General features: G+C 38.8%; 1 protein-coding gene across 2 annotated transcripts in view; it reads left to right on the top strand.

The window, feature by feature from the left end:
* The window catches only part of UBQLN1 (ubiquilin 1), a 52,430-nt gene that overhangs the window by 26,590 nt on the left and 11,935 nt on the right, over positions 1 to 13,905 (top strand). For both annotated transcript variants that reach the window (XM_032840560.1, XM_032840561.1), the window contains exons 2-6: positions 1,636 to 1,787; positions 3,846 to 3,961; positions 9,782 to 10,044; positions 10,516 to 10,674; positions 10,851 to 11,085. In XM_032840560.1, the coding sequence (XP_032696451.1) occupies positions 1,636 to 1,787; positions 3,846 to 3,961; positions 9,782 to 10,044; positions 10,516 to 10,674; positions 10,851 to 11,085 (925 nt within the window). The remainder of the gene's footprint in view (positions 1 to 1,635; positions 1,788 to 3,845; positions 3,962 to 9,781; positions 10,045 to 10,515; positions 10,675 to 10,850; positions 11,086 to 13,905) is intronic.

Here is a 13,905-nt window from a genome sequence, read left to right on the forward strand (position 1 = left end):
GTCTGACTTTGGGTCAGGTCTTGATCTCAGCATTGTGGGATCGAGTCTCCAGTCTCTTGAGTTGGGCTCCCTGCTCAACAGGGAGTCTGCTTCCCGCTCTGTCTCGCCCCTCTATCATCCTCCCTCTCTCGTTCTCTCAAAGAAATAAAATCTTTAAAAAAAGAAAATAGAAAAATACAAAACCATGTATTCTGCTGCTCATTACATTGTTGCTATTTCTAGTAGCTATCAAAGGAAAAAATGACATGTCAGTAATAGGAGAATGGTTAAATTATTGATTGGCCTCTATAGGATATTACCAAATGGTATTTTACAAAGATTTCTTTAGTTGTTTGGAGATTGTTATCTTCAATAAAAAGGTCATATATTTTCAGGTAAAGGAAGGAGAGCTCAGATGGAAAAGCTCCAAAATATTTACTGTAACATAATTTTGCATTATCTTTTTGATTAAAAAACACTTGGTTCCACTGAGTGTTCATATGCAAAGGTAGAGTCTGATGACCTTTAATGCACTTTTCTCATTTTCAACAATGATTGACATATATAGTCTGTCTTGTTTTATTTATATCCCTCTGCACTTCCCCTTCCCTGCCTTCTGCAAGATTTTATAAAATCTCAGGTATTATTTAATGTGTCTTCCTACTTCCTACCAAACATACCCCCTTTTATTTCCAAGACATTCCCTTGGTGATAGTGCCTTCATCTGTTGAGACCCCTTTCTGTAGGGCATAGGGTAGAGTGGTTTAGGATGTGATTCTTCTCTGAATTTGGACTGATTCCCCGAGGTAGTCTGTTAACATAGATTCCTTGGCCTACTCTGAGATTTCCTGATTTGGAGGGTGGAGTAAAGCTTAAGCATACAGGTGATTGTGATACAGATATGAAAAAAACACTGATCTAAATAAATAAGGTTTTTTTAAAAAATAGTATGAAGATCTTTTCTGTTTTTGCATGTTATTGTCCCTGGAAACCCTTTCCTCCGGTTTTTTTGGCTGCTTCCTAATCTTTCTTTAGGTTTCATTGCAAAGCTTTCTTTAATTGCCCTTATGTTGCCTCTGTACTTTGTGGTTTACTTGACTAACTCTTTTCATTGCTGTCCTTCAAGGGAAGATTTTTGCTCTGTATTTTTGCATGTCGATAATACTGTATGTGTGTTTGTGTAGATAATAGTTCTTGTTAATGCTGAAAAGGTGGGGAGGAACTAGGTATAATAGGCTGAGAAAATGAGGTTGGCTGTGTGTATATTCAGCTAGAATGGAGCAGGACTGGAGATGGAAAGCTGAGGCATAGATTATTGTAAATGTGGTAGCAACTATGTGTGGCTTGAACTATAGTTAATACCACTAACACAAAAAGAACAAGGATATTGGGAAGAAATGAGTTGTCAGGCCTTAACAGAAAGTTGAATATAGGACATGTGTACTTACAATAACACCTTAGTGTTGGAGATGAGTGAAATGTTAATACTCATTTCCCACCATGATTAAGATACTGATGCAGAAAAAAATGTATCTTTATATTGTTTGAATTGTTGCAATATCTGTCAAAAGGGGCCTTTTTAAGTACTAGTAGAAACTAGACTAGGTGGTGGTATGCAAACACTTAAAATAATTATTTTATTTTTATCTTATTTAGTTCAAGGAAGAAATTTCTAAACGTTTCAAATCACATACTGACCAACTTGTGTTGATATTTGCTGGAAAAATTTTAAAAGATCAAGATACTTTGAGTCAGCATGGAATTCACGATGGGCTTACCGTTCACCTTGTCATCAAAACACAAAACAGGTATGTTTTTAGAAGACCTAGAGCTTTAGTTGTGGTGTATATACAGTTTATACTGTTTATACAGTTAACCCTTGAATAATGGAGGAGTTAGGGGCACCAATCGCCATGTAGTCAAAAATCTACCTTTTGACTCCCTCAAAATTTTATCTAGCCTGCTGTTGAGTGGAAGACTTGCTGGTAATGTAAACAGTTGATTAAATATTTTGTATGTTACACGTATTATATACTGCTTTCATACTATAAGCTAGAGAAAAATGTTATTAAGAAAATCATAAGGAGAAGGACGCCTGGGTGGCTCAGTTGGTTAAGCCACTGCCTTAGGCTCTCAGGTCATGATCCCAGGGTCCTGGGATCGAGTTCTGCATCGGGCTCCTTGCTCAGCAGGGAGCCTGCTTCTCTCTTCACCTCTGCCTGCTTGTGCACGCGTGTGTGCGCTCTCTCTCTCTGACAAATAAATAAATAAAATCTTAAAAAAAAATCACAAGGAGAATACATTTATAGTACTGTCCTGTGTTTATTGAAAAAAAAATGAAGTATAATTGGATATCTGTAGTTCAGACCTGTGTTGTTCAAGAGTCAGCTGTATTTCTTAAAAAAAAAGAAATAATAATAATAAATAACCAGTCTTGGGCTCCTGGGTGACTCAGTTGCTTAAGCATCTGCCTTCTGCTCAGGTCGTGAGCTCAGGGGTGTGGGATTGAGCCCCATGTTGGGCTTCCTTGCTCAGTGGGGAGTCTGCTCCCTCTCTCTCAGATAAATAAATAAGATCTTTAAAAAGAATGAAAAAAAATAACCAGTCTTGGCTTTAATGGCTTTCTCTGCCATTAATATTTAGATAGATTAAAATTCATTTATTTGTTGTTGATAACAAGTTAAAAAAAACAAATGATTCAGTAATGCTGATGCTTACACATTGATATTTTAGGGAATTCATCAGTATTAAGTCATATTTCTAAGTTAAGTCATAATTCTGAATTGTTTGAATTACAGAATAAGCAAATTAATGTGTTTTTAGTGATGCTTTTTGTTTTAGGGAGATTTTGGGATAAGCTCATAGGTGTCTCATCTCCTTGGCAAACCACAAATGAATACCCATTTTATCCGTTTTTTTTTTTTTTTTTTAAGATTTTATTTATTTGAGAGAGAGAGTGCGAGAGTGAGCAAGCACAAGTGGGGTGGGTAGAGGGAGAGGGAGAAGCAGACTCCCTGCTCAGGGGAGAGCCTAATGTGGGACTCAATCCCAGGACACTGGATCATGACCTGAGCTGAAGGCTGATGCTTAACTGACTGAGCCAGCCAGGTGCCCCTCCTGAAGACATGTTATATGTTACTAAATAACACAGCATGTCTGGTATAATCATTTAATTGAAGTCCTACAGAATACATAGGCATGACAGTTGGTGACTGGTTCTCAGCAGTTATAAGACAGATCTTGACTTTAGAAATGTTCTGATGAAAAAAATGTACCTCTAAGAATAAATGAAAGAAGCAGTGAGTGAGATTCAGAACTCTTAACTGGTATCAGATAGAAGGGGTTTCCAAAAAGTGTCTCTATTTTTTTTACCTAGAGATAATATTAAGGATTAAATTAATACAAGTTATTACTAGTATTGGTTTCTCAGTCTGCTTTTGGTGACTTTTTTTATTTTTTACTTTTAACAATTTCAGGAGGGCTGAGTAGAACTGCCCCCCAATCCTTAAGAACTTGGAAGGGAGTAGATAAAAAATTGCTCATATAGTCAAGCTTTATGGGTGTGATTACTCACTGATTTCTCCTCTATGGTGTGACCTATCTCCGTATCTTACATTATCATTATGATTGTAGTGAAATACTTATATACCTATACTGGGGTGGAGCAGTTGAAGTATAACTTGTATAGGGTTTTTCTATGTTTCTTTATGTTCTTAATGCTTAATTATCTCAGGTGTTTACCTTATGACAATTTGAATTGGTCTGAAAACTTACAGTTTTGTTTCTGAGAATTCTGGAAATTTCAGAGGTTCTTTTAAAAATAATTAGTTCCACTGTTTACACCATGATTTGGTTAATTTTCCTAGGCCTCAGGATCATTCAGCTCAGCAAACAAATACCAGTGGAAGCAACGTTACCACGTCATCAGCTCCTAGTACTAACTCCACATCTGGTTCTGCCACTAGCAACCCTTTTGGTTTAGGTAAGTGTCTTTAGTTATTTTACAGGGATAGGGAAAAAACCTGTTTTCACCCAGGGTGGTTTTAGATAAAATAATAGAATTAAACACTAAATCACTTCCACAACAACAACAATTACTTCTAAAGCTATTTCTTTAATTGTAGGTATTAAGGAAGTAGTTGGGAATACAGATGTGCTTTGTTAGCTCACATTTACATTTAATAAGTGATAACTTGGTGGCACTTTTTTTTTTTTTTTTAAATAATGAAAGAGATGGGGCGCCTGGGTGGCTCAGGGGGTTAAAGCATCTGCCTTCGGCTCAGGTCATGATCTCAGGGTCCTGGGATCGAGCCTCGCATCGGGCTCTCTGCTCAGCAGGGAGCCTGTTTCCTCCTCTCTCTCTGCCTGCCTCTCTGCCTACTTGTGATCTCTGTCTGTCACATAAATAAATAAAATATAAAAAAAAATAATAATAATGAAAGAGATGTAAGCATATGTGTACCTGATCTGACTTACCACATCATTGAATCTAAGGAAGATTAGCTAATTGTTGATCATAAGCTAAGCTAACCTCCTGAGTAGTTTTCTTGATTTGAAAACGAGGGACTCAGACTTCCATTAGTGTCTTAAACTCAGTGGAGAGCTGGGGCGTAGGAGCAAGACCATTGGCTAAGGAGCTCCTGCATCAGCCAAAACCACTTTTCCTATTATCAGTTTTATACTGAGATTCTGTGGCAGGTCTTGTTGGGGAACAAGAGTATTCTGAAATTAACAGACACTGAACTAGATAGTTAAATGGTTTGATGCCCCTTTCAGTTAAGTTGTATAATAGTACTTTCCAAGGATCAAGGATCATACTTTCCTTACTTTCAGAAAAAGTTTTTTAGTAATTTAGTCCTACTGTGCCAACTATGTTGGATACCTTTTAGGGTATGACAGGATTTCACATTTTCTTTTCCTTTTTTTTTTTTTTTTTAAACTTTTACATTTTTGCTGCTCTTGTTTTCTAGGATGATCTTAGGGTAAATGTATCTCTTTTGACAAGTTTTAGATGGCAGAATCATTGGCATGAATAGTCTAGAGAGATAAGTATGAAATGTTCAGAGTCATGAAAGTTATTGTTGAAGTAAATGGTCTTCCCTCTTCTCTCATTTTATAGGCAAAGAAATTGAAGCCCAGACAGCCTTTTAGTTAATTTGTCTGAGGCCATACATCTCCCCATTTCCTTCATTTCTAGTCTCATTCCTATCCCCTTCTATCTCCGTTGCTTTCCTTCATCATTTATTCCATTTACCTCATATAGTTATTCTTTTTTGGTGCTTCTTCTCTTGAAGGCCTCTCCCATGTATAAAAGCTACAGACTCCCACCACCACCCTTTCCTTGGCTTCTCTTCTTAGCTATTTTTGGAAGAGGCATTTTACTTTTTCTGTCTCTATTTCCCTTTCACTAAGTTTGCTGTGGTTTTCCTCTCCCCCCAATCACTTCATTAAAAATTCACTTGATAAGGTCACCATTGACTTCTTGGCTTGCCGAATTTAGTGGACACATTTTTGTTTTAATTAAGTTTCTCAGTCCTGACCAGTCTATCCTTGAAATATTCTTCCTTTAACTCCTATTACTGTTCCCTGGTTAGTTTTCTGGCCTTTTTTTTTTCCCCCCTCCTTTTTTTGGTCTCATTTATGGGTTTCTTTTCTTCTGATTGGTATTTCCCAGAGTATTGCCTTTTCTTTCTTCTTGTTAAGATATTTTCTGGGACGCCTGGGTGGCTCAGTCAGTTAAGTGGCTGCCTTCGGCTCAAGTCATGGTCCCAGCGTCCTGGAATCGAGTCCAGCATCGGGCTCCTTGCTCTGCAGGGAGGCTGCTTCTCCCTCTGCCTCTGCCTGCCACTCTGCTTGCTTGTACTCTCTCTGTCTCTCTGACAAATAAATAAATAAAATCTTAAAAAAAAAAAAGAAAAAAGACATTAACATCCTCCTGTATCTCAGTGACTCTCAAGTCTTTACCTCAACCATAGCATTTACAAACTCCATGTCCTGTGTTCAGCTCTCCTCTTTGATATGTCTTAATGTTCTCTAGTACTTTGGCCTGTGTGTCTCCTCAGAAAGCAAAGGAAAACAAATGCAGAAACTTATCTTGCCTCTCAAACTACTACCTGTTCCCCACTAAATCTCTCCATATCTCTCCTCCGTCCCATCCCATGCAAATACTCCCTGTTGTTACTGCCTTGATGCAGTTCCTTGACTTTTAAAAATCTGTAATGTTTACTCTAGTCATTTCCACACTATTAGAATAAGAACATCTGAAGTGACTGTTCTGCTTAAAATCTATCAAGACTTTATGATTTAGCTTTTGCCTACCTCTCCATTCTCATTTCTTAACAAAGCTCAATAGTTTTTTTTTTTTTTATTTCTTTTCAGTGTATCAGAATTCATTGTTTATGCACCACACCCAGTGCTCCATGCAATACATGCCCTCCTTAATACCCACCACCTGGCTCCCCCAACCTCCCACCCCCCAGCCCCTTCAAAACCCTCAGGTAGTTTTTCAGAGTCCATAGTCTCTCATGGTTCACCTCCCCTTCCAATTTCCCTCAGCTCCCTTCTCTCCAACTCCCCATGTCCTCCATGTTATTTGTTATGCTCCACAAATAAGTGAAACCATATGATAATTGACTCTCTCTGCTTGACTTATTTCACTCAGCATCATCTCTTCCAGTCCCGTCCATGTTGCTACAAAAGTTGGGTATTAATCCTTTCTGATGGAGGCATAATACTCCATAGTGTATATGGACCACATCTTCCTTATCCATTCGTCCGTTGAAGGGCATCTTGGTTCTCTCCACAGTTTGGCAACCATGGCCATTGCTGCTATAAACATTGGGGTACAGATAGCCCTTCTGCTATAAACATTGGGGTACAGATGGCCCTTCTTTTCCCTACATCTGTATCTTTGGGGTAAATACCCAGTAGTGCAATGGCAGGGTCATAGGGAAGCTCTTTTTTTAATTTCTTGAGGAATCTCCACACTATTCTCCAAAGTGGCTGCACCAACTTGCATTCCCACCGACAGTGCAAGAGGGTTTCCCTTTCTCCACATCCTCTCCAACACATTGTTTCCTGTCTTGCTAATTTTGGCCATTCTAACTGGTGTAAGGTGGTATCTCAGTGTGGTTTTAATTTGAATCTCCCTGATGGCTAATGATGATGAACATTTTTTCATGTGTCTGAGAGCCATTTGTATGTCTTCATTGGAGAAGTGTCTGTTCATATCTTCTGCCCATTTTTTGACATGATTATCTGTTTTGTGTGTGAAAGCTCAACAGTTTTATTAGGTTATCTATCTTTTGGTAATAGATAACCTCAAACTCTGTAGTGTCTTACCACACATCTTAATTTCTTGATCCAAAGCTTTTTCTTCAGTCTGCAATGAGCCCCTACCTATGTGGTCAGTCCTCAGGGACTCAGGCTAATGGAATCCTGCCACTGTGTAGCTCCACCACTTGGGATGCGGCAGAAGAGATAGCTAAGAGTCTCAAGCTGGACCTTCTTACTTTTGCCAGAAATGACACATTTCTTGCAGTCCTTTGGTCATAACTAGTCACATGAGCCTGTCCAGCTGCAAAAGAAATAAAAGGCCATACGTGGAATTTTTGGTGAGCCCTCCTATCTGCCATTCTAGTCAAACATGAATTTTTTGTGATTCCAGGAACACATCAGTAGTCATATTTATCTCTTTGCTTTTCTGTATAATGTTTGTTGTGTTTATTATTAAATCTTTCTTCCAGTTCTTCCCATTCCTTGCCAGCCTGTTCATTTTCTATACTCATCTTATGGAAAGCAACCATTCCACTTAGGTACTATATCACGATAGTATCTTGTGGCTATTTTTGTTATAAGAGTACTGATTCTGTATTTGTTTTCCTTGTCTGCCTTCCCACTACATTGAGTTCTGTGTGTAGTACTTGTTTCTTCTCAGGTTGTTCCCCGCGTGGGTAGCACAGTCCCTGGCCTATTAGACAAAAACTCTTCTCTTAAACTACTTAAACTACTGCCTCTTACCCACTAAATCTCTTTCCATACCTCTTCTCTATGCAGTTATTCCCTGTTACTTCCTTGAATGAATGCATTTGGTTGCTTCTATAATTTTTAGAGTTAACATTTTATGATAATCACTCAGTCATCTTTGATCTGTTAGGCTTTTCCATGACTTAATTCCTCCAAAGAGACATCTGTTTTCATTTTAAGTCCTGGCCTTTCCTCTCCTTTATCAGCAGCAGCTCTGTTCTAATCAGATTTTATAGGTGAATTCTACTTGCTGAACTTAAACTAGTCTTCTGGGTAAAGATTATTTCAAAGTGTAATCCAGTACATATTTTTCATCTCTTCTTTGAGTGGGCCTGTTCTAGGGTATCTCTGTGACACCAGCCAATCCTCCAACACTACCTCAGTATCTCGTAGTTCAGTTCTGACAGTACCTGTCTGGAGTTAGTGTCCAATCACGTAGTTTTAAAAGTGTGTCATTCAGTTGCCCAAGACTGCATCTCCTTCGGATACCAGTCCAGGTATTGGACCATGTGTTAGACCTGCAGGATACACATTGGCTGTACATTGGAGGGTCCCACAGTTTACCTCCACATTTGATAATTTGCTAGAACAGCTTACAAAATTCAGGAAAATGTTTATGTTTACCAGTTTATTGTGAGGTTACGCTTTAGAAATAAACAAATGGAAGAGAAGCATAGAGCAAGAAATGGAGGTGTGGGAGAGTGTAGGGTTCCCATGATCTACAAGTGTTCACCAATGTGGAAGTTTCCTGAATCTCATTCCTCAAGAATTTTTATAGAGCTCAGTCTCTAATCTAGCTCTTTTTCCTCCTCTTTCTGGAGGTTGGTGGGTGGCTAGAAGTACAACTGTTTTTGTCACTTGTCATTTTGGTGATTCCCCATCCTGAGGCTGTCTAGGTGCCCCACACTAAGTAATTAATTGGCATAAATGAAGTGTGATCCAAAGGGGCTTGTATTGTAGAACAAAAGACACTCCCTTCACTCTGGAAATTCTAAGGCTTTTAGGAGTTCTGTGCCCAGAATCTGGGACAAACACCAAAAATGTATTGTACTGCACATAGGAAATACATATTTAAAATATATATTTTTAAAAATTTTATTTATGTATTTGTCAGAGTGAGAGCGCCCAAGGAAGGGGGGCCAGCAGCAGACAGAGGGAGAAGCAGGCTCCATCCTGAGCAAGAAGCCCCATGCAGGACTCAGTCCCAGGACCCTGGGATCATGACCTGAGCCAAAGGCAGACACTTAACTAACTGAGCCACCCAGGAAATATTCAGTTGGTTTTTATTATTTAAACTTAAATATCAAAGTGAGTGGATTTTTGGCTGATAATAGTTACAGAAATGAAAGAGTTTTACTTTTTTTAGTTTTACTACTGTTTAGTTATACTGGTTTTTTAGTTATACTATTATAGTTTTACTATTACTTTTTAAAAGTAATAGGAATTCTGTGTGCTTGAAAATGGTTTTTCAGGGCGACTGGGTGGCTCAGCCGGTCATGATCTCTGGGCCCTGGCATCAAGTCCCACATCAGGCTCTTTCCTCAGTGGGGAGTCTGCTTTTCCCTCTCCTCAACCCCTCCCCCTTACTTGTGCCACTCTCTTCTCTCAGACAAATCTTTAAAAATAGGTGGTTTTCCATAATGGGACTATTGAGTCACTATTTTTGCATTTTCATATTTTAGCACAGTAGTATTAATGATAAAATTTCTGACTTTGATTTATCCCTTATCTTTTTCCCTTTTCCCTTTCCTTCTTATCTTTTCCCTTATCTTCTTAGGTGGCCTTGGAGGGCTTGCAGGTCTGAGTAGCTTGGGTTTGAATACTACTAACTTCTCCGAACTACAAAGCCAGATGCAGCGGCAACTTATGTCCAATCCTGAAATGATGGTCCAGATTATGGAGAATCCCTTTGTCCAGAGCATGCTGTCAAATCCTGACCTGATGAGGCAGTTAATTATGGCCAATCCGCAAATGCAGCAGTTGATTCAGAGAAATCCAGAAATTAGTCATATGCTGAATAATCCAGATATTATGAGACAAGTATGTGGAAAGTTCTTTTAAGTTCATTTAGCTAAAGAATTAGATACTTAGTTTTTACTTAATTTCCTGTGCTATAAAAGGAGCTTGCCTTTTATAAATGGCTAAGCTACAAAAAGGAATCCTGGTATTTATTCAGGAAAACTTAGCAGCACACTACTTTGGATTGTTTGAGATTTGAGCTTTCTGCTGTATTTTAAAGATCACTGTAAGTGGTTATTTTGCAGATTTAAGAAGCGAAAAGAATCTGATTCAGGAGATGGGCATTCATTCATTAACAGACTGTTTCTTGGTGTTACTTGAATGTTAGATTGAGGTGACAGCAGGAATTATTGAAAATAAGTTCCTGATTTAATTATTAAAGACTGTTAATTCATCATTAGAAAACTTGTAAACAAATCAACTGTGTTGGTTAATAGTTAAAGTAATTCAGTTGTATCTTGGTGCCTTTTTATATGAATATCTTTTTCTTAGACATTGGAACTTGCCAGGAATCCAGCAATGATGCAGGAAATGATGAGAAACCAGGACCGAGCCTTGAGCAACCTAGAAAGCATCCCAGGGGGATACAATGCTTTACGGCGCATGTACACAGATATTCAGGAACCAATGCTGAGTGCTGCACAAGAACAGGTAATAACGTAGGCCCCTGTGGCTTAGGCCAAAGGGCAACTCCTGATTTAACAGAAATACATGTGTGATTAAAGGGTACCTTTATATGGGGAATACGGTTTTCATTAAAAGAAAGTTCCATATCTGTTTTTTAAAACAAAAGCTTATTCTTTATGATTTTTTGTCTTTTATTACAGTTTGGTGGTAATCCATTTGCTTCCCTTGTGAGCAATACATCCTCAGGTGAAGGTAGTCAGCCTTCCCGTACAGAAAATAGAGATCCGTTACCCAATCCATGGGCTCCACAGGCTTCCCAGAGTTCATCAGCTTCCAGTGGGACCACCAGCACTGTGGGGGGCACTGGTGCTAATGCTGCCAGTGGCACTTCCGGGCAGAGTTCATCTGCACCAAATTTGGGGCCTGGAGTAGGAGGTAGGCTCCTAACAGCTCACACTACTTTTATTATCCTTACTTTTTTGAATAATGAAAACATTTTTTATACTGTTACTCCTAGTGCTGTGTGTGTGTGTGTGTGTGAGTGAAGTAACTTTTATGAATTATCTCTTCATGTTCCAAGTTTTTTAATGGGAGTTTTAAATATGTAGTGATTAGTATTAATCACTTGTGTGCATTATAGTGGAAAGGGTTACTAATGAGATGACCCCCCCCACACACACTTCATCCATGAGATGGTTTTGGGAGAAGTGGGTGGTCATCTCATTTCAACAGTAGGAAAACTGAAGTCCAGAGAGAATACGATTACTAGTGGACTTCCTACTGGAGCACGTGTTTCTTGGCTTTGGTCTAGTTTCTATTGTAGACAAGTGGATTCCCAAACTCTGGTCCCGAGTGAGACTAGGGCTAAATGAGCTGCATCAGAGCACCTGCCAGGTTTGTTAAAAAAATCAGATTCTCGGCGCACCTGGGTGGCTCAGTTGGTTAAGCGTCATGGTCCCAGGGTTGGGGGATCAAGCCTCGTGTAAGGCTGTCTGCTCAGTGGAGAGCCTGCTTCTCCGTCTCCCACTCCCCCTGCTTGTGTTCCCTCTCTAGCTGTCTCTTTCTCTAGCAAATAAATAAATAAAATCTTAAAAAAAGAAATCAGATTCTCAGGTCTTAACCTCAGACCTTATGGATCAGAATCTTCTACAGTGGCTTTAAGATCTGTGTATAAAGCTGCTGGAGAGTCTCATATCCGAACAGGTTAGGAATTTACTTTTGATCATTTCTCTGTAGACTAGACTCAGTAAATGGAAGTCCTTTTGTCAACTCTTCAGATGCTAAGAACTAGGTCTAAAATCTGAAGCTAGAGTTACGATTTTAGTCCTAGTGCTTGGCATGGAAATGAGAAGTGAAAGCATGGGGCCACTTCCCTAAGGTGAAAAGGACTCGGATGTGCTTTAAAAGATGGTGGGTAGGGGTGCCTGGGTGGCTCGGTGGGTTGAGCCTCTGTCTTTGGCTCAGGTCATGATCTCAGGGTGCTGGGATCAAGCCCCGCATCGGGCTCTCTGTTCCGCGGGAAGCTTGCTTCTCTGTCTCTCTCCGCCTGCCTCTCTGCCTGCTTGTGATCTCTCTCTGTCAAATAAATAAATAAAATCTTAAAATAAAAAAATAAAAGATGGTGGGTGTTTGGCAGAGGAAGTAGAAAGGTGAGGTGCTGGATGAGGAATTTTTTAAAAGGTCATTACTGAGGGAAGTCATAATGGGGAGTCATTGGTTGTCACTGTAGTATATATCCTTTATAGACTATAGCGGGTATCATGAAGTTTTTAAATATAGTAAGGAGTTGATAAAAATTGAAGTATTGCCTTTTTTTTTTTTTTTTAGATTTTATTTATTTATTTGACAGAGATCACAAGTAGGCGGTAGGGTGTGGGGGGAGCAGGCTCCCTGCCGAGCAAAGAACCCGATGCAGGGCTCGATCCCAGGACCCTGAGATCATGACCTGAGCCGAAGGCAGAGGCTTTAACCCACTGAGCCACCAAGGCACCCCTGAAGTATTGCCATTTTTAAAATTGAATTATATTTGACATAGTGCTAGTTTCAGGTATACAATGTAATGATTCAGTGTTTGTATATATTCCGAAATGATCACCACAGGAAGTCTAGGTTACATCGAAATAATGTCATTTAATCAGGGAAAAAAAAATATCCCTTCTGTATTTTACTTACTGCGTATTTGATTTTTAAACTATCTTTGAGAGAGCTACTTTATTCACATTTGAAAGATCTTAGTGCAGAGCAAAGACTTAATCTCCTGATAGGTGAATTACTTTTTTTTTTTTTTTTTAAATTAACTATAGCATTGTTATCTATAGTAAAAACTTAGGTCAAAAAATCAGTTTTGTGACTTCTTATTCAGATTTTTTACTTAATGGCTTGATACTTTAAGATTTCATGTTATTGTTTCCATCAAAGGAGAACCAAAAACAGCAAAAGGAAATGGATTCTGCTGGCCTAACAATCTGTTAGCATAGTATATACACTATTGAGATTTTTATTCAACTCTTTGTAGTTACACACACACATATATACACACATACCTGTAAAGATAAAACTCTTGACTCTCTTTTGCCCAGTAAGAACTTACTCTAGAAGATGAGGAAATCTTAGACCAGGAGTCAGCAAATTTTTCTTGCAGGGGGCCAGGTAATACTTTGGGCCTTGCATGTCAAGAGCAAAACGAGGGGCGCCTGGGTGGCTTAGTGGGTTAAAGCCTCTGCCTTCGGCTCAGGTCATTATCTCAGGGTCCTGGGATCAATCCCCCGAATTGGGCTCTCTGCTCAGCAGGGTGCCCGCTTCCTCCTCTCTCTCTGCCTACTTGTGATCTCTGTCTTTCAAATAAATAAAATCTTAAAAAAAAAAAAGGCAAAGCGAGAATATTATGAGAGAAAATACATTGCAATAAGTAAAAATATAATTGAGTGTAATACTTTTTCATATATACATACTAATGATAGGAATGGAATTCTTTTTTAGGGCTGACATTTGCTTAATTGATGTTTATAGTGTTTCCTGTTGTCAAGATGTGTAATGAGATTTTACTTAAATATGTACTCATTTCAAAAGTATATGATTTTAATAGCATAGTCATCAGTTGGAAGCATTTGTAGGATTCTTTTAGATTCTTCTTTGCTTTAAATATGTCATTGCAGATTAATCACTTCCAATTGAAGGTTAGGTGGTAGGACCTCAATTACAAAGTTAAATGACTTTTGAAATATGGAAATTTTCTTTGCACTTGAATTGGGGTCC

This window comes from Lontra canadensis, unplaced genomic scaffold, assembly GCF_010015895.1.
Source record: "Lontra canadensis isolate GAN:19392208 unplaced genomic scaffold, GSC_riverotter_1.0 scaffold113, whole genome shotgun sequence".
Lineage (NCBI taxonomy): Eukaryota > Metazoa > Chordata > Mammalia > Carnivora > Mustelidae > Lontra > Lontra canadensis.